The sequence below is a fragment of the Pituophis catenifer genome, unplaced genomic scaffold (assembly GCF_029215685.1).
Source record: "Pituophis catenifer annectens isolate HBS135680 unplaced genomic scaffold, rPitCat1.0.hap2 SCAF_9, whole genome shotgun sequence".
Taxonomy (NCBI): domain Eukaryota; kingdom Metazoa; phylum Chordata; class Lepidosauria; order Squamata; family Colubridae; genus Pituophis; species Pituophis catenifer.
The window spans coordinates 31,443,769-31,467,575 of NW_027256889.1; the positions used below are offsets into that span (position 1 = coordinate 31,443,769).

A 23,807-nucleotide genomic window follows, 5' to 3' on the forward strand; every position below is an offset into this window, starting at 1 on the left:
TAAGTATGAGCCAGCAGTGTGTTGCAAATGCCAAGAGAGAGAGGGGTGTGGCCAGTGCCAGTGGCGGTACAAGCAAATTCCGGGGCTCCTGGAAAATGCTGATATCTCAGCTGCTTTAGGGGATCCCCAGGGATCAAAACTGTCCTGTAGGGACAGTGAAGAACGGAGGCACAGGCAGGCATGAACAGGAAAGTCGCAAGTTCCCTGAAGTGTCTGCATCAGCCTCCGACCCAGCAGCAAGGGAAAACAGTCATTAGGAGCTGTCAAAAGCCGGGCGGCCACACGCAAGAAGAGAAGGAAAAAAAGAACGAGATGATCATCTGGGTGAGAAACTGTGGTCTTTGGCTTTATATTGCATTAGTGAGGCCACACTTGGAATACTGCATCCAATTCTGGTTTACCAAAATACAAATAAGGTGCTGAGACCATAGAAAGAGTAAAGAGAAGAGCAACAAAGATGATAGAGACCTTGAAGACTAAATCATACAATGAACAACTAAGGGAAATAGTTATGTTTAGTCTAAAGAAGAAAAGGACTAGGGGAGATATGATAATAGTATTCCAATACTTAAGCGATTGCCACAGAGAACAGGGGGTCAGCCTATTCTCCAAAGAATCTGAGGACAAGATAAGAAGTAATGGATGGAAACTTAATCAAAGAAAGATGCAATCCAGAACAAAGAAGGAATTTTCTGAAAGTGAGAACAATTAGTTAGTAGAATGGCTTGCCTTCAGAAGTTGTGGGTGCTCCATCACTGGAGTTTTCAAGAAGAGATTGGACAGCCACTTGTCCAGAATAGGTCTCCTGCTCTTTTGGACCAGAAGACCTCCCAGGTCCCATCCAATCCTGTTATTCTATGTTCTATTCTCTAATGAACTCTCACACAAACATTCCCATGATTTGACTTGACTTGTTAAAAAGAAAGATAACAGTATTTCATATTTATTTAAATAAAGATCTGCCCACATCTATGATTTAGGTCAGGGGTGTCAAACTCAAGGCCCACAGGCCAGACCTGGCCCATGGGGAGCTTAAATATGGCCTGCAGAGCCGGCCTGGAAATATCAAAGGACCAGCCCACGGTGCCTCTGCCAACCAAAACGGGCTGCGGGGGGCGGGCTACATGCAGCCCCTGCATGATCCATTTTTGACCTTCCTGGCCTCCAGCAGCACTCTGCCGCCCAAAAACGGACCAAAAATGGGTTGCTATGCTGCAGGAGGACTGGATTACAATTATGTGGCCTCAAATAAGTGGATATCTGGATAGAAAACAAGCAACATCCTATGTTAATTCTACAGTTTAATGCCAGATTTTACATACTGTAGGTTCATTTAATCTACAATCAACAATCTATAATTGACAGCCATTTCAATTTACTATCCTGGAAATTTACCTCTGCTGTTAGATTTTGTATTATCATGTTATTTATGCTATTGTATTTTTATTATTAGTTGAATAATAAAAATACAATAGCTTTTCTGCCTGGAAAAGCAATTTACTATTAAACGGTGGGGTATAAATTTAGAAATAAAAAGTTTAGTGGAGTATGAAGAATAAGCAATAAATGTTTGCCAATAATATCTGGTAGAAGAGATAGGAAAATGGTTATAGTAAAGAACTGTGGAAAGAAAGAAGAGAAGGGAAAAATGCATCTTGAGCTTGTATCAAATGCCCACCATGGTCATGGCCACCCCGGCCCTCCGAGGTCAAACACAACCCTGATGCAGCCCTCAATGAAATCGAGTTTGACACCCCTGATTTAGGTAATAGATAAGGTGAACCTCTCCTTTCATTATAGATCAATCCCACTGATGAAAGTTATTTAAAAGTTCGAGTAACCCCCTCTTTATTCAAACAGGAGGTAGGTGGTCTTGGCATAGCTTTACTCTCCTCTTACCTAGATGCAATTTTTATTCCTCATTCTAGATCTGGTACCCTCACTCTCAAGCCTAACTTTCCACTATGAGATGGGCAAATGCCCCCATTAACCGCATGATCTTTGTAAAAACAGAATCAGAAATTGGCCACTGCAAAAAGCTGGCAGTACTTGCACTTCACTCATCCTGATGTTACTTAACAAGACTGCATCATCTTCAAAGACCATCCAGGTCATCTGAGAGATGTCAATGATAGTTGGAAGTGATAGTGCTCAAGGAGGTGCTTCCATCCACTTCCTGTGGGCAATGTTACAGCCAGTCTTGGTCTGGTTGCAGGATCAGTCTTGCACTCAGAATTCCCACGACTTTTAGGAGATGCCAGAAGGGCTCCCTGTTGATTCCTAGGGAGAAACACCACAGCCTCAAGGACCAGGGTTATTGTGCATGTTATCTGAACAGTGTTGATATCAATCCAAAGGCATTGGCAGAAAATACGTGGCTGAAAGGATTGTAATTTACATTGTGCTATAGAGGTTATCAGGACTGCCAGCATACGCTTGAGCTTTGCATTTGCTAGCTGCCAGTCTGCCATAAACTATGATGGGGGGCGGGGAAGAGCTGATCGGGAGGAGGAAAGGCTAACTACTCATTGTACCAGCAAGGGAGAAGAACTGGATGAGGAAAGTTAACTGGGAAAGTTTGGCACATGAACTTCATTTCTGGCTTTGCTATACTGTAAACCACTTGGCTTTTAGTAAAGTATACCTTTCACTACAAATGGTGTTTAGGGTCTTTCTTGTCTAAAGGACCAAGTCAGGGAAGGTCTGAGAGAGGGCTCTTACAAAATGATGTGCCGCCAGGTCCAAGCCGAGTGATGAAACATTGATATGTAGCTGAATCCAATCCCATATTTGCTTCACCTAAAGGACAGAATCTTGCCACATTAAAGCTAAAACCTTCTAACCTCCTCAATATATCCTGAGCAATTCTGGGTTGTGGCTATCCTGAACCTCCTCCTCCCTCCCCCATTCAATTTGGTACAATGCAGTCTCTTAATTTGGGCTTCTCTCTGATTTACTGCCTCATCCCTGGGAAAGCTTCTAGGGTGATTCTACGGGAGGGGGGGTGCTGCACTGGTTTTCCTTCTTCCTCCATGGCTGATTACTGTCAGCATGGATGGGAGGAGAGGTCTAGCCATGGCTTTTACTTTTTGGGGTGCCATGGGTCTCAGTTCTCTCTCCCTCTTCTGTTTAACATCTACATGAAGACATCGGATGAGGTCATTGGTATGCTAATGATGCTCAGCTTTTTATCTTCATTCCAGGCCTCTGAAGGATGCCTTGAATGTCCCATTCCAGTGGTTGGAGGATGTTGGGGCCTGGAAGGGGAGCAACAGATTTCAGCTGAACCCAAGCAAGACCAAGTGAATTTGAGCATTTAGACCTTCTGCTGGAGATCTTCCATTTTTCTAGAAAGGGTGGCACAGTACCAAACAGATCCAATGTGTAATCTGGGGGGGGGGGTGTCTTCCTGAACTCATGGCTCCTGCTCAAGGGTGTAGTGTCAACCCTGAAGTTGAAGAAAGCAAAGCTTTCAAGTTGCCAGCTGGCTGAGGCCATCTTGGAGGCTTCAGGGTTGCCACACAACAGAGGCGGGGGGGGGGGGGGCTTTGTAGCCAAAACAATAAAGCTTTCCTGTGGAAACCAAGGACATTCACACAGGTGGCTGGCCAGGGGAGGAGTGAGTAACCAAGCAACCAGCCAGCAACTGGATTGGACAGCGTGACTGGTGACTTGGGGGAAAGGGGAAACTTTTACTTTTTAATTAGGTGAAAGCCGTGGGAACTTCAGCGTTGGCTTTCACCAGTTGTGCCAATATGATGTTTCCAATAAATTATTCTTTCAGGAACTTGGCCTGCCTCAGAGTTCTCCTTTCTGTGGGTACATCACTTGGAACACTGACACGTAGAAGGGCCTTTGCACACTTTTGGTTACTGCATTAGTTCTGCCCATACCTGGACTGGGAAGTCTTGCTCCTCGTGCCCTTGTGATCTCTCGTCCAGACTACTGCAAAGCAGTTCACATGGAGCTACCTTTGAAGAGTGTTTGGAAGCTTCAACTCCTGCAGAATGTGATGGTGAGGGCAGTTTTTTCCAGCTCTATGCCAATTCAGTTATATGAGTCTGGGGGCAACTCTGGGCCCAGAAAGAGCCCTTTCTTGAGAACATTCTTCCAATGGTGATCAGGATGGCCAATCCAGCTGGCCTTCTGTGAGCTCCTGAAGACCCATCTCTGGATCTGGCCTGCAGCCCCAAGTGCCTGAAGAAAATGCAGGTAAGTCCATCAGACTTGGCCTTCTGAAGCTTTGTGTGATGCTCTCTTGTGTATGCTTGCAATGTGGCACCTGATTTCTCTTTTCCACATTTCTCGCTCAATTTCTCTTCTATTTTGATTCCTCAGCCCTACCGATTGAGAAGCCCCAGTCCAGATCTAAGGCTGAAAGGGAGCCATTTCCTGTCTGGGGCAGAAAGCAAGCTAAAGTCCCATATCTCCCTGCAGGAGGTAGCCTGAAGCCTCTTCTGCTGGGTCTCCTCCTGACCCAGAATGCTGGGAGTCCTGAGGAGAGCCTCGCTCCCTGCCCCACTCCCAGCCCGATATTGCCCAGGGTCCTCATTACATGTACCTGATGGTCCTTAAAACACCCAGAAGCTCCCCTGCAGCTACAGCAACGTGAGGGTGACTGAAGCCCTCTGAGGAAGGCAGAATCAGCTCCTCTCCCTTGCTCTGCCATTCATGGCCCTCTTGAAATGGCATTCAGAGGGTAATTATGCCATTAATTACATTGTGCTCCTCTGCAGGCTCAGTCTGAGGAGAGCTGTGCCCTGAATTTGCATGAAAAACACAGAATGGGATGAGAGATTAGTGAGCCCTTCCATGCATTTCTACATGCAATTATTAGAGTGTCCAGGAAGAGGCCAGGCCTCCTACGACTTTCTGCTCTTAGAGCTCAGGTTCATCATCAAATGGCTGAAAGACGCTGTCAGTGGCGGAGACCCTATTAATAAAGAGATGGCTGGAGAAGGATATGTCTCCCCCAGGTAATCAAGGTGAATAAGGTCTATTTGCTCTGAGGTTATCCTACCTTGCCAACTGATTTTTTTTTCTTTAAATGGCTGACAGAAACTGACAAAAGTGAGTCCCATTGCAGCTTGGGCATCCAGATTCTGGCTTGCTGAGATTCTGGGCTTCCATCTATCTTCCCCTGATTATGCAGCGTGCAACTCTGAGCAAAATCATTTACAGCTTCAATTAAAAGGGAGCCCACTTAGCGTTGTGGAGGGGGAAGGCGGGTAATTAATGCTTGAAGGTTGTTTGGGGGGGAAACTTGACTTCAAAAAATGCTTTCAATAACTGTAAGTGGTGATTACTTTCTGAAAGTGTGCTTAAAAGTGTATTACTTTTAAATTACCCTCTCAAGCCTTTTCTCCTATTGGAAAATGACTTCTTAGCTCATGTTTGTACAGGATAAGCCACAATTCCAAGGGAGAGTGAAGAAGCAAAGGATGGATGGCCGAGTGTTCCTTCCTCACTAAATAAATAAAAAGCGTAGTGTAGAGTATCAGATTAGGGCTACCAGATATTTGGGTTCCAATTATCCATCCCCATAAAGCATATTCATCTTCCAATGTACACAAGTGTGGGAAATGCAACATCAGAGCTTGATTTCATGACGAAGGACTTATTTCGATAACAGCCTCACCAAGATCCATTCCATGTCTTCAAGAGAGGAACGTCAGAATTCCAAATGTCTATGGAGGTACTCAGTCATTCAGGTCATGGTTATCCCAAAGGTGCTTTTTCAAGAGGCAACTGGACTTTCTTCAGAACTGTCCAGTTGCCTCTGTCCAAGCTTCTTGGATGAGAAGTGAAACATCTTCAAGAAAAAACAAAGAGAGCCCAGTTGCCTCTTGAAAAAGCACCTTTGGGTCAGAAATCCAAATGCTTCAATTCCCATGAAAGGGTGACTGCCTTTTTAAGCTCATTCTCCGCGAGTTTGCATCTCCCATTAGCAGCATATATCTTGGGGTGCAACATTTTTCTGGCAGTGTTACATGGCAGGCAGCTTGCTGGATACAATGGGAGCCAAAGTGAAGAACTCAACTTGCTGCTGAGAAACAAGGAAAGGGATCAGAAAAAGAAGAAAAGAGATAAGAAGAAAGCCTGATCTCTGCTTGACTGCCACACCTCTTGTGAAAAAAAATGCATGGCCTCAGTGATGGCCAGAAGTGCCTGGCTTCTTTGGCCTGGTATGTCCAGCTGTGCCAGGGGTGGGTTCTAAATTTTTTTACTACCGGTTCTGTGGGCATGGCTTATTTTGTGGGTGTGGTTTGATGGTCATGTGACAATTCTTTAGGATTTAGCAGAGGTACTGGTCTACCAGGCTTTTAACTGCTTGCAGAGCTGTACCGGTCTATCCATTTGTTCTTGGAGCGTACCATTTGTTTTTGGAGGCACCGGTCTACCACCACACTGCCTTTTAACACTGATCAGTTGTTGGGTGGCCCTTTGAAGCCCCGCGGCAAGAATTTAAACAGTTTTTTTCCTTCTAGCCATCACCTGGGACTCGGGAGGCAGCGAATAGATTGGGGGCGGGGCCAAATAAAAGGTAAGAATAATGCGGGCGGGGCAGGAGGGCCCAGCTCCCAAACAAAGAGAACCGGTTCAGTGACGTCATATCGTCACTGCTACCGGCTCGGCGGAACCGGGCGGAACCGGGAGGAACCCACCACTGAGCTGTGCCCATATTTGGAAATATCAAATCTGATTGTGATGAACCAGAGAACTGCCCTCCCTTGCTCCTTCCTCACTTCTGTCAGGCATTCAGAAACATCACCTGCCACAAAGTGTTTGGAAGCAAGATAGCAATAGCACTTCTGCTTGGCTTCATATTGCGTTGTTCAGGCACTTCTGCTGGGGCCTTCCTGAAGCATTTCCTTAATAAAGGAGAATATCTATAGCTCAGGGTTGGAATGAGAGGTCTTTGTGCTTTCTGAGCTTTGTAGTTTTTATGCAGATATTTGTTACTCATCGGTATTAGTAAGAAATTGGGTTTGCTCACAATTTATATTCTAGCGGCTTGCCCTGTGAGTGTTGGTGGGAGCAGTCTTGGAGGTTTTTTGGTTGGATTGTTTAATGTTAGCTTGATTGACAGTTCCTTGATTGATTCTTAATTGATGGACTGATCTTAATCTTGGAATTAATCTATGCTCAACATCTAGCATAGATCTCATCATGTTACTTAGTTTGGGTAATGAAACATCTGCAAGAAAACAACTAAGCTCAGAGAGCACCCAGGATACTGCATTTCCTTAAGACAAAAGTACCCTGGAAGCAGTCCAGAGCAGGGACAGGGCTGCCCTGCTTTGCTCTTTGGATCGGGGGGGGGGGGGACTTCATTGCTTCCCAGGACAACTTCAAAGAGGCACTTCACTCAAGCATTGCTCAAGTCAAGCCCAGTCCTGAGCAGATGGGTGGTCTGATAAAGGCTTGGTATGTTCGGTGAAGCCAGACAGCATGGCTGTAAGTCATGTAAGTATGCCTGCAGGAGATGACTAGGCTGAGCCTGAGGGAGAGGTTAAATGCATCATCAGTTTGGAGTTGCTACACCCCCAAAAGAGACCAGAGTCCAGTCCCCCTTGAAGTCCATTGATTCTTCTCTGGTGCCAATTCACATTGACCGTTAGTAGATCCAATTCTTGTATATAGGTGACATGGAATAAACTCACAGTGCTTTTGAAGTCCGTGGTGGCTCCTGGTTTCTTGAGCCTGACAGCAGCCCTTGAGTTAGTGCCTTGTGCAACCCCTGCCATAGTGTGTGAGTGAGAGGGCAGAAATAGTGCAATCAGCTTCTTTTTTTCCCCATAGACCCTGAATTTCCACAGCCAAAGTGTGTTGGAAAGAAAGATAGGGTAAAACAAAATTTCCCCAATTCTTGTTTATATCTGACCATTGTTATAGATTTTACCTATTATGCTTACATTTAGTGGTTTCATAGTTTGCATTGAGTATGGTTTCTCATGGAATTTCATGCCAGTTTAAACAAGTATTTTAGGAAGCAAATGAGGAAGAGAAAAAGAAGGATGCTGCGAGAGAAAGTTCCTCTGATGGAAAAGGCTTCTCACTTACGTGGTCAATCAGTTCCCTTATCATGCCATTCCACTGGCCCTTCTCATCTTGGGCTCCGTACTTCCCATCCTCCACCAGTCGAATCTCATAGGAGAAGCCAAGGATGCGGGAGACTTCTGAGAGGAGATCCACGCAGTAGCCTTCAAAACGCCTGTTCCCAGACAGAACCATGTCCGACTTTGCAAACATGACAAATGGCTCTTCCTAATGGCCAGAAAAGATAACACAATCACATGAAGTACACAGGTATTGAATTCAACACACACACACACACACACACACACACACACACACACACACACAGAGAGAGAGAGAGAGAGAGAGAGAGAGAGAGAGAGAGAGAGAGAGAGAGAGAGAGAGAGGGAGAGAGAGAGAGAGACTGAGCCAGGGAGTTGTGTCCCCCAAGCATATGGCCAGCTGGCATTAACCTCTTAACCAACTTGATCATAAAAACCCCCACATCCCAGCATTACGATATGTAGAAATAGCTACGCTTTGCAGGTTTGGCTGATCAGATTCAAGCAAAGTTAAGAATTCTGAAATGTCACTAAAAGCACATTGGCTTCTTACGTTGGATTCTGGCTCTTAGTGCTCAAACATATGGCAGAAGACCAGGTTGCTGGTGGATATCTCTCTTTGTGTCCAGTCGATCACTTCCTCACATATACAGATTTCTGCATCCATGAAACTTTGAACTGTTCTTTCTCCACATTATGTAGAAGTCAACACTCAACTCAAAAAACAATGGCTTGCACTATCCAATAGTGTTAGAATACTAGTGTCCAGACCAGACGACAAAAGTTTGTGACCAGAGTCTGTCTCAAGAGTAACATGACTGAAAAATGTGGACAGTATCAGGAACAGATCCCACGTGTTATGAAATTGGCAAAATGGTCAGATTTGTAACCCATGTCTGGGAGCACCTGGAGGCACCTGACAGCCTCCTGAACCCCAGGAGGCTCCAAAGCTGCCCACATTATACACCAACAAAGCAGCCATGGCTCTGTGCAAAAAGGTTTCTTCCTTCAGCACTCTCCAACACAGAGTCATTCCTGAACTCTGCAAGGCACATATTCAGAGGCTGTTTCACAATTTATTAGTGAAATGGCCAGGCTTTCAATTTGCAAGCTTTCAATGCTTGCTAATAAATTTATCAGCAAAAGTGCCCTCAATTTCAAGATCTTCACAGTTCTTCTAGGGCCTGGGGAAAGCAGACCCGTCTGTTGGGCAACACGAGGCTGTTCCCAACATGTTGCTGCAATATATGAGCAGAAGGGTGTGAAAGGGAAGGAGGGAGGGACTGAGGCAGCCTTCTCCTTTCTTCCCCTTTCCCCACCAGCAGCATTATTACACACAAAGTAGCAAAGAACAAGAGAGCATCTCTCTCTCTCTCTCTCTCTCTCTCTCTCTCTCTCTCTCTCTCTCTCTCTCTCTCTCTCTCTCTCCGTCTCTCTCTCTCTCTCTCTCTCTCTCCTCCTCCCCCCCCCTCGAAATTGTCTTTGCTGTCATGTAAGAAAAACAAGCTCTACAAACATCAAGGTCCAAATCTCGCAAACACGGAGGCTTTTCCATTAGAAACGGCCTCTGAGGAGCTTGAGTAACAGGACCAAGGACAGAAAAAAAAAAACCTAGCAGGTTTGGGGTGAGTGTCTGTTAGGTTTTTCCATAGCTGTTCCCAGACCCAAGTCAGTTCTCACCTTTCCAATGCCCCTTTTCATCACTTTGATAAGTTTTCTTATTCACCAACAAAGGCCCAGGAAGACACTTCACTGTGTGTGCTGCAGAAACATGAGTTTCCACAGAAGTTTTCACAAGAACTAGCATCAAGATCCAATATTTTAAAAAGAAAGCATTGTTATTTATATGATTGGTCACACAGTCAGCCAGATGGTCAGAGTGGAATTGACATTTTTGTCCACCTATGGAGGACTTCCCAAGGACCTGGAATAGACAGATGTGGATATTTGTGGTGTTAAAGCAGGGGTGTCAAACTCAATTTCATTGAGGGCCGCATCAGGGCTGTGGTTGACATCGGGGGGGTGGGGGGCGGGCAGATGTGGCCGACTGGGTGGATGAGGCCAGCTTGACACCACTCCCCAAACTGCTGGCATGTTTCCTCTGTGCATTGGGTAGACCAGGCTGAAGCCATGCTGGCCCCATCTTTCCTCTTTGCATTGGGTAGACCAGGATGGCCCCCGCGGGCTGGATCCAACCACATTATCGGAAGTCCTGTCCTGTTCCTTGTGCCGGCCATGCACCCCATTGCCTGCCAGTGCCACTTGCGGCCAGACCCGGCTAAGAGGACAGCCTGCTGATGAGCTTCAGGCTGATGCTGTCCTGATGTGTCCTGACATTCTCCTGGCCTGTCACCGCTGTCACCGCCCTGTTCTTTGGGCCGGCCGAAGCTGCTCGGAAGGCAGCTGCCACAGCCTGTCCTTGCTACTTAAAGGCAGCTTCCAAAGCAGGAAACGTTCGGGCAAGTCGTCTCCTTCTCAGAGACCATGCACACATCTCATAGCACCGGGACCTTCTGGGCATACACCGTCTCCTCACAGAAGATCCTGACGCTGTGAGGTGCATGTGCCTGTTTGCTTGAGGCCGAGAAGGAGGAGAAGACTTGGCTGAACTTTTCTGCCTCCCTCTCTTCTGACACTGGCCAGGCAGGTGAACAGCCTCCTGACCAGTGAGGCAAGTGTTATCCCAGCAGGGCCATGCTAGCTTCAGGCTGGTGCTGTCCTGATGTGTCCTGCCACAACCGCAGCCGCAGCCTTGCTCGCTGTTGGACTCGCCAGCTCTGATAGTTGCAGCTCCATGCCCTCCCCCCCCCCCAGGTATGGCAAGCCCCAAATTGGGACTTGACAGCATGCTTTTCACTCCAAGCAGCCCGGACTTAAAAATGCATGACTGGGGTGGAGGAGAAATCCTTCTTAACAAGCTCAAAACTGAGTTGCAAGTCTGGGTTCCCCGCACAAGAGCTTGAAGTCCTGTACTCTGGCACACTCATCTCTGTTTCCCTCTATGACCAGCCTTGGAAAAAGCCTGCCCTCATAATTGCATGTCTGCAGCCAGAGCTGGGCTTGCAGCTCTTGTGCGGGGAATTCAGGCTTGCAGCAAAAGTTTTGAGCTTGTTAAGAAGGACCACTCCTCCACCCTAGCCATGTGTTTTTCAGTCTGGGCTGCTTGGAGTGAAAAGCATGCAATATTCGGCCACTCCCAGGATTCCCTGCACGAGCGCTAGAAGAAAATTAGCCAAGCTCCCAATGCCTGAATTGGTGAGCTGGAAGAGAGATTCACTGTCATGCTGGTGAGTACATATGGACTGAGTAGGCTTTTTGTTCCCCCCCACCTCCCCATCCCGATCCAGCGTGGTGTGGAAAACAGGGTGTTTCCTTGGGCCCTTCTCTTTTTCCCCCCCAGCCTCCTTTTGCTAGTATTCGGCAGGCAGGCAATACTCTTTAAAATGGGCTTTTATTTTGCCAGCCCAAGGGTGGAGGGGAGGGGAAAGTAGGAAATCACCCTGTCTATGCAGCATCGGTCATGTGATTGAGTGGGCGTGGCCAACATTACTCACAGCAAGGTGCTGCCCCACCTTGCCATGAGTGACATCAAGTTGGCCACACCCACCCAGTCACATGACCACCTAGCCATGCCCACAGAACCGATTGTTAAATTATTTGAATCCCACCATTGGTCTGATGTGTTATGTGGCAGGCGCTTGTCTTTGAATTCTAAATTCCAGAGCATTTAAGCTTCTTTATTTTCTATGACTTTGCCTATTCTTTAGTCCCACTAACTCTTGCTTGCGAGCAAATGATATTTCTTGTAGATCTTCCAAAGCACCATTGTTGCTACTTTGTCGTGCTGTTGTTTGTAGATAGTCTGTGCGATCTTCTTGCAGAAGCTAAGCAGATGGTCCACTGTTTTTTCAGCTTCTCTGCAAAGTTGGTGTTTGCTGTCTGTTGATATCCTATGAAAGAAAAATCTGAGTCCTTTCAGATCTTTAAAGACTTTGCCGCTCTTGTTTATACCCAACACGGAGTAAGCATCGCCAGAATTCAAAGTGATTGTGGTGCTGAATTCATGTCTCAGCAGTTCCAGGACTGGATGTGTAAAAATGGAATTCTTCATCAGACCTCAGCCCCTTATACATCGGTGCATAATGGGGTGGTAGAAAGGCAACAAGGGGTCCTGCAAACCATGATGCATTGTCTCCTAGAAGACGCCAACCACAGTATCCCATACGGGGTAAAGCTATTAAATATGCAAATTATATTGTCAACCATACTTGGAGTAGTGTAATAAATCAGACTCCTTTCTTCATGTTGTAAGGGTACAAGCCCGATCTCAAAAACCTCCATATTTTTGGTTCATATGCTATGGTGAACATTCCCTTAGCTCAAAGAAGGAAAGGAGGTCCAGCAGCAAAGAGGATGAGATTTACAGGTATTGATGATAATTCAAAATGGATCAAATTTATTGACTCCAAACATGTAGTAGTGATTTCCCAATCCGCTAATTTTGAGGAAGATGCTGACTGGTCCAGGATTCATTCCAATGATCCTGGAGTTTATTTTCCTAGAGATGATGTTGCTGATGCCTCACAGTCTGATGATCAAGATTCACAGGCAAATGTTCCATCTACTAGTTTCTCTCAACCTGATGTTCCATCTTCGCAAGCCGCTGATGCTGACGCTAGCGACGATGGTGAAGACGAGGATGAAACGGAAGAAGAATGGATGGCTGTTCCGAGGTGTTCCAAATGGGCCACAAAGGGGATCCTTCCAAAGCGATATTTGTGGCAACTGACAAAAGCACCCTTGCCTTTGATTTGTACTGTTACACTTCCTCCTGATAAGTTCACACAAATCAAGCATCTTCCTGATTCAGAGCAAGAGAAGTGGTATGAGGCAATGCAGGCTGAAATGGACAGTCTAAAGAAACTTAAGGTGTTTATGCCTGCAAAACCTCCAGCAAACAAAAAAGTCATTGGCACCCGATGGGTCTACAGAATCAAGAAGAAGCCAAATGGTGAGTCGTTGTACAAGGCCAGACTTGTAGCTCAGGATTTCACTCGATGTTATCCTGAGGACTACACAAATACCTACTCATCGACAGTCCGGACTGAGAGTGTAAAAATTGCTTTAGCCACTGTCACTATTCTTGGTTTAGAAGCTTTCCAGTTCAATGTTGACATGGCTTATCTACATGCTGACCTGGATGAGGAGATCTACGTAAAAGGTCCTCCAGGGTTCCGTCAGCAAGAAGGGGATACCTGGTCTGTATGGTCTGAACCAGTCTGGTTTAATGTGGTACTTATGTCTTACTGACAAACTAAATTCAATGGGCTTTATTAAGTCCGAAACTGATGAATGCGTGTTTACAAAAAGATCTGATAATATGTATGAGATAGTTCTTGTTTATGTTGATGATATTGTTTATATTGGTCCAAATAAGCAGATGAGTGAGAATTTTGCTAAAGCTTTGCAGAGATATTTCACATTGAAATCTTTAGGTTATGTTAACACTTATTTAGGTGTTCAGGTTGTCAAAACACAGAAGGGGTTTAGTCTTTCACAAGAGGATAAAATTGAAAAATTTTGCATCATTGCAACATGAAAGATGCTAATACATGAAGCATACCCATGCAAACAGATTTTCACAACCTGGCACATGAACCAAGTCCTGAGTTTGAGGATCAAACGCTTTATCGTTCAGTTATTGGGTCACTGTTGTATATTAGTAGTTGGACTAGACCTGACATTGCACTTAGTGTTAATCTCTTGTCCCGACACGTAGGTAAGGCAAAACAGTTTCATTGGACATGTGTTAAGAAATTATTGAAATACCTAAAACACACTAAAAATATGAAGTTATTGTTAGAACCAACACATACTGATTATGCAGAATTATGTTGTTATGCAGATTCTGATTGGGCGAGCGATAAGAAATCATGTACTTCAGGTTACATGATGTTCTTAAATGGATGTCCTGTTTACTGGCATGTGCGAAAACAGAATTTTGTTTCTTGTTCATCTACTGAGGCTGAATATGCTTGTGTTTCAGATGCATGTAATTCTCTAACGTGGTTTGATGCTTTGGTCACAGATATCTGGACATACCCGATCCGACCAATCACCATCATGGAAGACAATGAATCTGTGGTTTATATTTCTGAATCACGTTTCACGTGTTCTAGGTTCAGACACATTGACATCCGTTACAAAAATATAAAACAATTAGTGAAATTGTAAAAATTGCAGTATGTGCCTACACATGATCAGATTGCTGACATGCTCAACAAACCACTTCCAGCAGCTCAGCACGAGTATCTGCATAAGATGTGCCTTATCTGATGGCAGTACCTGATGTCCGCTCAACTGACAAAGAAGGGGTTGTCACTGCGTTAGGTGTTTGCCAGCTGAGCTTTCATCCTAAAACTTACGGTAGCTTGCCAGAGAACTTATCTGTAGTAACAGAGATAAGACTGGTCTTGTGAGACATTGGACTACTGCGCATGTCTACATTTTTTCTTTTCTAACTTCCTGATTTATACTTCCTTTGTTCGTCCCTGTGATCAACTGCCGGTAAAATGTAGTTAGCTAGTTTTTCTATTTTTATAATAAAATGTTTCTTAGAATATACTTCGGGTTTTCTTTCTTTAAAGTATACAGCATGGAAAACAAGATCCATTCACCTCTAATTAATTATAGTTTCCCCGGGGGGGGGGGACGAGGCTGATTCACGCTTCGACATTCTTATTCTTTTCAATCTCCTTTGTCCAGGCTGCATTCTTGCTTGGGTTGTCCAATAGCTGCATCCAGAATTGCACTGTTTCGTCTTTGTCAGGCATTGACTGGTTCACTGCATTCTCTCCATTGAATGGATTGGTAGAAATGTTTCTGATTCGACTGAAATTGTAGAGTCTGCCTATAGTGTGCAATTTGAACTTTATATCTGCTGGTCTTCTTTGCTATAGCTGTTAGTTGCTGCTTTGTTATTTCCACTGCTTCGTTAATCTTATGTGTTTCTAAGATGATATTTCTTGACCAGGTATTTTTGGGGTTTCTTGAGAACAATATCAGTGCAGAGGACCTTGTTGCTTTGTGCTGTTCTAGAGGCTTAGTTATTCTTTAATTATTCTTTTTTTGAACAAAGACTTTGTTCTTTCTGAGGAGAAGGCAGAGGAGAGGATGTTTGGTTTGGGAATGAAAACAATTGAATATATATGGTGGCTCCCCCCCCTTTTTTTTTCGTAGCTAGGAAAACATTTCTTTTCCAGTCCTCTGATATTTCCCTGGTGCTCCTGGCGCTTTGAAAGATTTGGTTCAGTGGATCCAAAATCACGTTTTTGTTGCGTGTTTCCGAGGATCTAGCCCAATAACTCCAACGCAGGATATTTTGATTCAAAAGATATTTATTTACATCTTTCTTATCTCTTACAGGTGAACATCTGGAGTGCTCTCTGGACTCTTGGGCAACGCCTTATATACCTGGGAGGCGGAGTCAAGGTGAGGAGGGGGTCAAGGGAAGGACTAGGTGGGATGGGTGGTGTTAACCCTTGCCTTGTCATGGGTGCACAGTGTTAGGCATTTATATGTAACAAATCCCCCTCTAAATGCCTAACAGTTAGAGATGTGTGTGTGTTGCATATGTACACCTAATTTTGAAGTAAGGTAGGCATGTTGTTTGTTCTGCAAGGGTTTGGTCAGGATGTCCGCAATTTGTTCAACGGTCTCACAATGTATGGCTTTGATGAAACCAATGTTTGATAACTGCCTAACGTGTTTGTGTTTGATATCTATATGTCTTGATCTTTGACCCACAGCGTCCACTGTGGATATGTCTATAGCCGCTTTATTGTCTTCATGTATAATTATTGGGTAGGCTGGTTCAGTCCATATATTGGAAAGCAGGTCATCGAACCATGTTAAGTTGTTGGCTGCTTTTGACAGGCAGATGTACTCTGCTTCCGCTGTGGATGTAGCTACCAAATTTTGCTTTCTGGTATACCAATGCACCGGGCAGTTGTTGATGAAGAATACGTAGCCAGAAGTACTTTTCCTGCTCTTTGTGTCCCCTGCCCAGTCAGCATCCGCATAACAAGTTAAGATAGGTTCTCTGGAGTTTACTGGTTCTAAACATAGGCAAGCGTCCATGCTGTACTTTAGATACCTGAGAATTCATTTTGCACCCTCCCAGTGATATGTTTTTGGCTCGCTGACATGCCTAGACAGAAGGTTGCCCGCAAGGATGATGTCTGGCCTTGTCCACTTAGCTATGTACAATAGTGATCCAATGACGGATCTATATAGTGTATTGTCCTTGAATGGTTCACCTTCGTCGTACATATGTTTCAGGAAGTCAGCCTTCATGGGTGTTTCGCATGGTGTGGCATCCTTCATGTTGCATTTGTGTAGGAGTTCCAATATCTTTTCTTTCTGGGAGATTCTGAATCCCTTCTGTGTTTTGTTGATTTGGACCCCTAGGTACTTGTTCACTTTTCCCAAGGTCTTTAGTGTGAAGTGTTTCCCTAACCTCTCGGCAAACTCATCGCACTTATGTTTATGTTGGCTAAAATATAATATATCGTCCACATACATGAGCACATACTCAATAGATGTGCCTTCTTTCTTGATGAAGAAGCATAGATCAGCAGAAGTGGCTGTGAAACCCATGTCTTTGAGAATTTTTGCCAGACATTCATACCACCTCTTTCCAGACTGCTTCAGGCTATACAAGCTTTTGTTCAACAACCAAGTATCTTCCTTTTGCGTATCTTTCCCAGGGGGTGCTTTGACAAAGATTTCTTTATCTAGTTCTGCGTGGAGATAGGCGGTCTGTACGTCAAATTGGTATACTTCGAGGCCTAGAATGGATGCTATTACCAGGGCACTCTTGACGCTTTCAGCCCTAACTGTGGGTGAATATGTGTCTGTATAGTCATCAGGGTATTTCTGTGCAAACCCCTGTGCTATTAGTCTGGCTTTATATAGAGTCTTGTTGTCCTCAAGTTCTTTGATTTTAAAGACCCATTTTGTCCCAATGGGTGATTTGTCGGCTGGGGCCTTAGAGGGAGTATATACATTAAGTTCTCTCAAACTGGCCATCTCCTCCTCCATGGCTTCTTCCCACCTAACCCTTTCTTCCTGTGGCAGTCTGAGCACCTCTTCGTATGAGCTGGGTGTTATTTTGTTTGTGTGTATTGATAGGATGTAATCCTCAAATCTTTTGGGGGTCTTATTTTTGTTGGCTCTAACGGGTCTGATTTGTTGTGTCCCCGTGTCATGCATGTATCTGGCCTCCCTTTTTGTGAGTGTGTCTAGCTTTATGATGGGATGGTCCTCTTTCCACTCTTTGGTAGTTACCCCCTGGTGTCTAGGTTTGTGTCTCTCATGTGTTTTGGCTTCTACTGTGTCTTGCTTATCCTCATCCCTTACATTGTTTGTGGTTTCCTGTCTGGGGAATACTTCATTGAGGTGTATTTTTGACCAATTGGTGTTTTTGTGGAACACCGCTGTCCTGGATATGATAAATTTATTGTCTTTGTCTATGAATCTATATCCTTTAATCCCAGATTCATACCCCATGAATTTCAATCTTCTCGAGACTTTGTCGCCCTTGCGTCTTAACTGTTTTGGGATATGCACGTCTGCTGTGACCCCAAATATGTGTAGATGTGCTACATGGGGGTTTTTGTTGTACATTATTTCATAAGGGGTCTTACCTACTACATTAGACCACAGTCTGTTTAGGGTATAGTTAGAGTACGTGAGTGCCTCAGCCCAGAAAGATTGCCCTAGCCCTGCATCTTCTAACATATCATAGTCTGTAGGACGCCGTTTTTTTGTTCCACTACTCCGTTCTGAAATGCGGAAAACGGCGAAGAAGTAAAATGCAATACCCTATGCGTCTTTAACCAACTCGAAAAATCCCTTGATAGGAATTCAGACCCTCTATCCATCATTATTTGTTTTATTTTAGTATTGTGTTGTGTTTCTACCCTTTTGTAAAACTCCTTAAACTTCTGGAATACCTCATTTTTATGGTTGAGCGTATACACAAACCCATAACGACTGAAACGTCTACTATGGTCAAGAAGAACCTTTTTTTGTATTTTATAGAGTGCTTCATGGGGCCCACTAAGTCCATATGTACTAAATGGAAAACAGAGTTGGTGGTGTGTGTGGCCTTCTTTGGCTTGGGTTTGGTCTTGAGTTTGGAACATTTACACATGGAACACTCAAGGTAGTTTTTACAGCTCTTTACTTGCAAACCATTGGAACAGTCGACCATTTTTTGAATGACTGGGAAGCTAGCGTGACCCAACTTCCTGTGAAGTAAGTGGGCACAGTTATCATGTATAGGCTTGCCAATAGACAGTTTCCCTTGTGTGTTGTATCTTGAGTGTGTTTATCTATTGTGGCATCGTCTGTCTTATCCCCCACTATCTCCTCAGGGGCATCCATCTCGCTTTCCTTGTTTTCTAGATGAGCATTTATGCTTGATTGGCAATCCCCTTCGGGTTGGAGGTATGTTAGCCCCCCATTGATAATGAACTTGCCAATGTCCTTCTTGTTCTTGGTCATATAAACCTTTCCTCCCTTAAACGTAGTCTCGATACCCATATCCTTGCTTAGTTTAAGTGTGGCTAATATGTTGTGTGGTATTTCGGGTATGAGTAATACCCTCTCTATTTTGCCTATTCCATTTATGTATGTGTCTCGCTTTCAAGTCACTAGCACCTTATCCTGGTTTGCTACCTTGATGTGAAATTTTCTTCTGTGAATGATTTGAGAAGCTTTCTATTGTAAGTGGTGTGATTGGTGGCTCCTGAATCTATGAGCCACGCATTTCCTTCACTTATCCATGTGTGTTTGTGATCTCCAAGGCCATACAGTGACCCTGATTGGCTTTCCCTGGAACTGTCTCTCTGTCCTCTCCTGTCTCTCGGATTGGGGGAGTCCCTGCATCTGTACCTATTTTCTGGTGAGTGCCTGTCAGTAAACCCTGTCCTCCAGCCTTGCCTGTCCCTGCGGTGGGAGTGATTCCTATCCCTTGTGTTCCTGGGACATTCCATTTTATAATGGTTCCTGGAACCGCATATGAAGCACTCTGGGGTGTTGTGGTTTCTGATTTGGAACTCAACCCTTTTCGCTGGCCTGCTGTCTCTGCGACATACTGAGCGGTCTCTTCTTAGGCTATCTTCCGCTATGAGTTTGTTCATGAGTGTTTCTAGGGTGAGGTGTTCTAGACTGAGGCTATCTAGTTGTGTTATGAAATTATCCCAACTAGAGTCTAGTGAATTAATAATTATACTCTTCATACTTTCCTCAGAGATGGCTTCCCCTCTCTGTATCAGTTCAGCCCTGGTAGCGTTCAAGTTTAAGATGTGCTCACCCATAGAGGTCCTGGCCTTGTGCCTAGCTGAGTGAAAATCCCTACAGATTCTGGTGGTGGTGGCCACACTCTTACTGTAAAATAGATTGAACAGTTTTTGTAATATTTCTGATACAGTCAAATGGTGGTTAAGGCTAGGATAGATGCTGGGTGAAATGCTTGCTATGAGTATGTAATAAGCCCTGTGGTGCAAGCAGTCCACTTCAAATGTCCAGGGTTTTCTAGGTGGGTCATTGATTAAGAATAGCATATTTTCTCTCAAGAAACAATCTGGAGCTGCTGATTCCACTCTAGGAGATTTGTCCCATCTAATTTTAGTTTGTGGAAATCAGCAGGCAATATCACTGTGTTGTGTGTGAAATTACTCACTGACTGTCGCTGTCCATGGTTTTGAACGTGAGGGAACTCACAATATGGCACAGGGATGCTTGTTGTGACTCTGAACTGACTTATCTCTATGTTTCTCTCTTCTCTTCTTACAGATGGATTTTGCACATGCTCCAGATTCATCCTCGTCCAGCAGTCACCGAAGAAGGAGCTTGTGTTTGCGGCTCCTGGAAGAAGGCTCCAATCGGCGGGATGGCTCCATGGCTCGGCCTTGGGTGGTCTCGGTTGGTCATAGTTCGGCCGGGAAGTCATCTGGATCGCTGGATTGCTCCCTCGACGGCTCTGGAGGTTCGGATGTCCCGTGGTGGTCGGTCGGATGTCTGGACGGTTCGATTCGACGCAGAAGTGGTGAGCTGAGTCCGGGCTGAAACCCTCACTGGCTGGATGATCCGGGTGTCTCGGAACGGATCGCTGGGTCGGTAAGTGATGGGCGATTCCCCTGGGTTCTGGTGTGGGCCTCGGGCGCGGCGAGTAGTGGTCCCCGGTGGGCGGTTGTGTACACGTACCCTGGTCACGGTGGCCTCGCACTCTGTGTAGTTTTCCCTTGGGGCCCCTAGTATGTCAGTTGCCCCTTTGGGTCTCTCCGGAGTATTCGGATGTGGGCCTGGTAGGTTTATTTTTGCACCGAAGGCACAATTTTTCCACACGGCCTTGTCGATGTATAGCTTGGTAGGCGAGCTAGCTTGGTCATCTCCCCATTTGTCTTTGCCGTTGTTAGGGTTTTCTTCAGTGGCTTGCGAGTAGGCCTCGGTTCCCACCAAAAAATTCAAATCCCGGGATCCCATTGGTTGTTGGTCGGCCATCTTGGGTGACGTCATTACCCAAGATGGCCACCACGAGGAAGGCGCAAATTCGGCCTCGGTTTCTTCGGCGGGGAAACGTTTGGTATACGGGTTTCCTACCGTGTTCTCTTCCTTGCGGTTGGGTTCTGCTCCCTCCCCTTCAATCGCTGCTCCGCAGTCCTCGATCAGGGCTCGGAGTTCCGCGATGTGTTCCAGGTTGGTCGGGGCTGAATCTATCAGGTCCAGCAGCTTCTTTTTCAGGTTGTCTCATTTTCTTTGTGTGTTGATCGCAGGGTCATCATCTCTTGGATTTTGCTGGGGTCCCTGGGCTGGAGGTCTGCTCTTCCTCGTCCGCCGTCTCCCTTGGCATGGTTTCAGTAGTAGATGACTTTGCTGCCATTCTCTTGGTGAACGCTCGAGTGTTTGGTCTCCCTTTCACTTCAGGCAGTTTGGGGGCTCTTTGCATATCTTGGATTAATTGGGTTGAAAACCATCCTCTGCTACCATTCTGTTGCGTGTTTCCGAGGATCTAGCCCAATAACTCCAACGCAGGATATTTTGATTCAAAAGGTATTTATTTATATCTTTCTTATCTCTTACAGGTGAACATCTGGAGTGCTCTCTGGACTCTTGGGCAACACCTTATATACCTGGGAGGCAGAGTCAAGGTGAGGACTGGTCAAGGAAAGGACTAGGTGGAATGGGTGCTGTTAACCCTTGCCCTGCCATGGGTGCACAGTGTTAGGCATTTATATGTAACAGTTCTGGAATCACCTGCCTCCCCCCCACCCCCCTGCCTCTGCCTGCTGCCAGTGCCACCGTGCATCGAAATCACCTGCCTCCATTAAATGGGGTGTCAATCCACCCCTCCATCTCTCAGCTTGCCCCTGTTGCCCATGTTTCCCTGAAAATAAGCCCTAATGCATCTTTTGGGGGGGGGCAAAATATAAGAGTGGGTGTTACTTTTGAGGAAACACAGTATCTCTAACAAGAATAAAGTTCAAGGATGCACATTTTAATTTCTGATAACAGTGAATCTGTGCTAAAAATACAGCAGGCTGAATCTTCCACAATAGATTTGCAAATGTTCAACATTTGGAAAAACCAAAGCTTTGGAGGCAGAAAAGGACCTGGGAGAGTCTGTCACCAGCAATGCCTCGATACATCTGGACTGGAATATCTCCTTCAGCAAAGGCATGCAGGAGTGAGGCTGCCTTCATTTGGTCTGGTGCCTCCATTTAAAAAGGCAGGGCAAAGGGAGAAGTTTGCCTTATAGACAAGGTAAGAAGCTGAATGGGAATCTGAGAATTTATTATTCTTGATTTTTTTTTTTTAAAAGACCTGGAGAGAAGTTCTAGGGAACTCAAATCTTGTTCATTAAAGCTGAAATTGGCCTTAATAAAAGCATTAACTAGAAATTACTGTGATTAAGGCTCATAATTGTTTATTAGCATGTATGGCTGACTCAGAGGGATATTTGGGGATGGATTTTGAGAGCAGGATGACAGCAGAGAACGGGAAGCAGATGGCCACAGTCTGTGCTGCTGCTGAGGAGAGAGGAAGAAAGTCAGAAAAGTATTTGAGGTGGCAAGTGACAAGCGCACCTGAGACTTTTCTAAGAGGGTGGTGAGGGCCATCAGCTTCCCTTCATGCTCTCCAACTTGTTGGTGCTTCCAACGGGGATTTTTTTCTTGCAACTGCTCTCCATCATAGAAAGTTGAATCAATCAGGAGCCTGGATACTCTGCAGACTAAGCACTGTAATTTAACACCAACTGTCTGCAATTAAAGTAAGTTCGAATCTTGCCAGGCTCAAGGTTGACTCAGCCTTCCATCCTTTCTAAGGTAGGTAAATTGAGGACCCAGTTTGTGGGGGCAATAAGCTGACTTTGTATAAAATATACAAAAGTATGAAGGCTATTGCTTTACGCACTGTAATCCGCCCTGGGTCTCCAGAGAAGGGCGGCATATAAATAAATAAATTTTTAAAAATCCATCTTTTGTTAGGAATGTATCTGTGGTTTCCTGCAATTTCTTCCCTTTTTTTTCTGACCCCTAAAAAATGTTAAGTAAGGCCTCACTCAAAATCCTTTGAACAGATCCGCATACAAAACCTCCACTCCTCTCTTCCTATACCAGGAGCTAAAGTGATAGGCTAATCCTGAACAAAACTGGAGTTCCTAAATTAAATGAAGAATCAGGAGACCCTCCAAGGGAAAGCTAAACAGACAAAATGTCAAGATGACATGCTTATTTTAAAAAATCAAACATTTAGAGCTTTATTGCATCATTGCTGCTGCCATCTTGCCTCTGGGCCATACCTTGTGGACACCCTGCCACACAGGCTTGCTTTTCCAAACTCAAAATGACAGTGGTACAAGGATCCTTTCTGAGACAATCAGAGATCAGGCACAAAACAACAACGCATTAGATAATGACGATCAGCCTCCGGCTCTCTTTCAGCTAACCCACAAAGGATTGGAACTACACTGCAGGGTCTGAGGGAAGAGACTGGAATGGATCCAGATCTGGCACTTCAAGGCCACCACTTTCTCAATCACCCCACCCTTGAATGGAATATTTGGGACAGGTTCTATAATTACAAAAATGTTCCCAGAGAAGATTGCAGGCCTTCCAGGCTTTGCAAGAGAAGCAAAGAAAAAAGCTCCTCTTTGTGTCCCCACTGCCACAGAGAAGGATTTCTGGTAGGCTTCAAAAAAGGCCCCAATCTATTCTACCTCCCCATCCTCTTCATTGCACTTAGCCCCCTGGGAAATAAAAGGGAAGAACATGCACAGGAGAAAAATATTACCTTCCCAGCCCATTAAATTCTTCAGACATATTTAGGAAATCATCCTGATCCAGGGTTGCTTGGAACAAACCATTTTAATTGATCTCCCACCCTGCAGAGGTTCAGAGTAGCTACCAGTCACCATGACCAGAGAATGACCTGCTACAGCAGCTGGGTTACAGAAAGCTCCTCAGAGCACCAGTTCCAGTCACACTGAACATCAAACTGTGCCTGACTGGGGGAGAGGTACCAACTGAGATGGGTTCATAGAAATCCTGAGTCGCTCCTGGCTGGGTGGCCTCAATAAGGAGCCTGAAGCCCAGGACAACAATCCCTAGCAGGCCAGTGCCAATCTATCGGTCATCTCTGTTAGCTCATGAAGAGAAA

General features: G+C 45.1%; 1 protein-coding gene across 2 annotated transcripts in view; it reads right to left on the bottom strand.

Moving 5' to 3' along the window:
• The window catches only part of GRIK3 (glutamate ionotropic receptor kainate type subunit 3), a 377,710-nt gene that overhangs the window by 43,101 nt on the left and 310,802 nt on the right, over nucleotides 1-23,807 (bottom strand). For both annotated transcript variants that reach the window (XM_070950070.1, XM_070950072.1), the window contains exon 10: nucleotides 8,065-8,268. In XM_070950070.1, coding sequence (XP_070806171.1) covers nucleotides 8,065-8,268 — 204 coding nt within the window. The remainder of the gene's footprint in view (nucleotides 1-8,064; nucleotides 8,269-23,807) is intronic.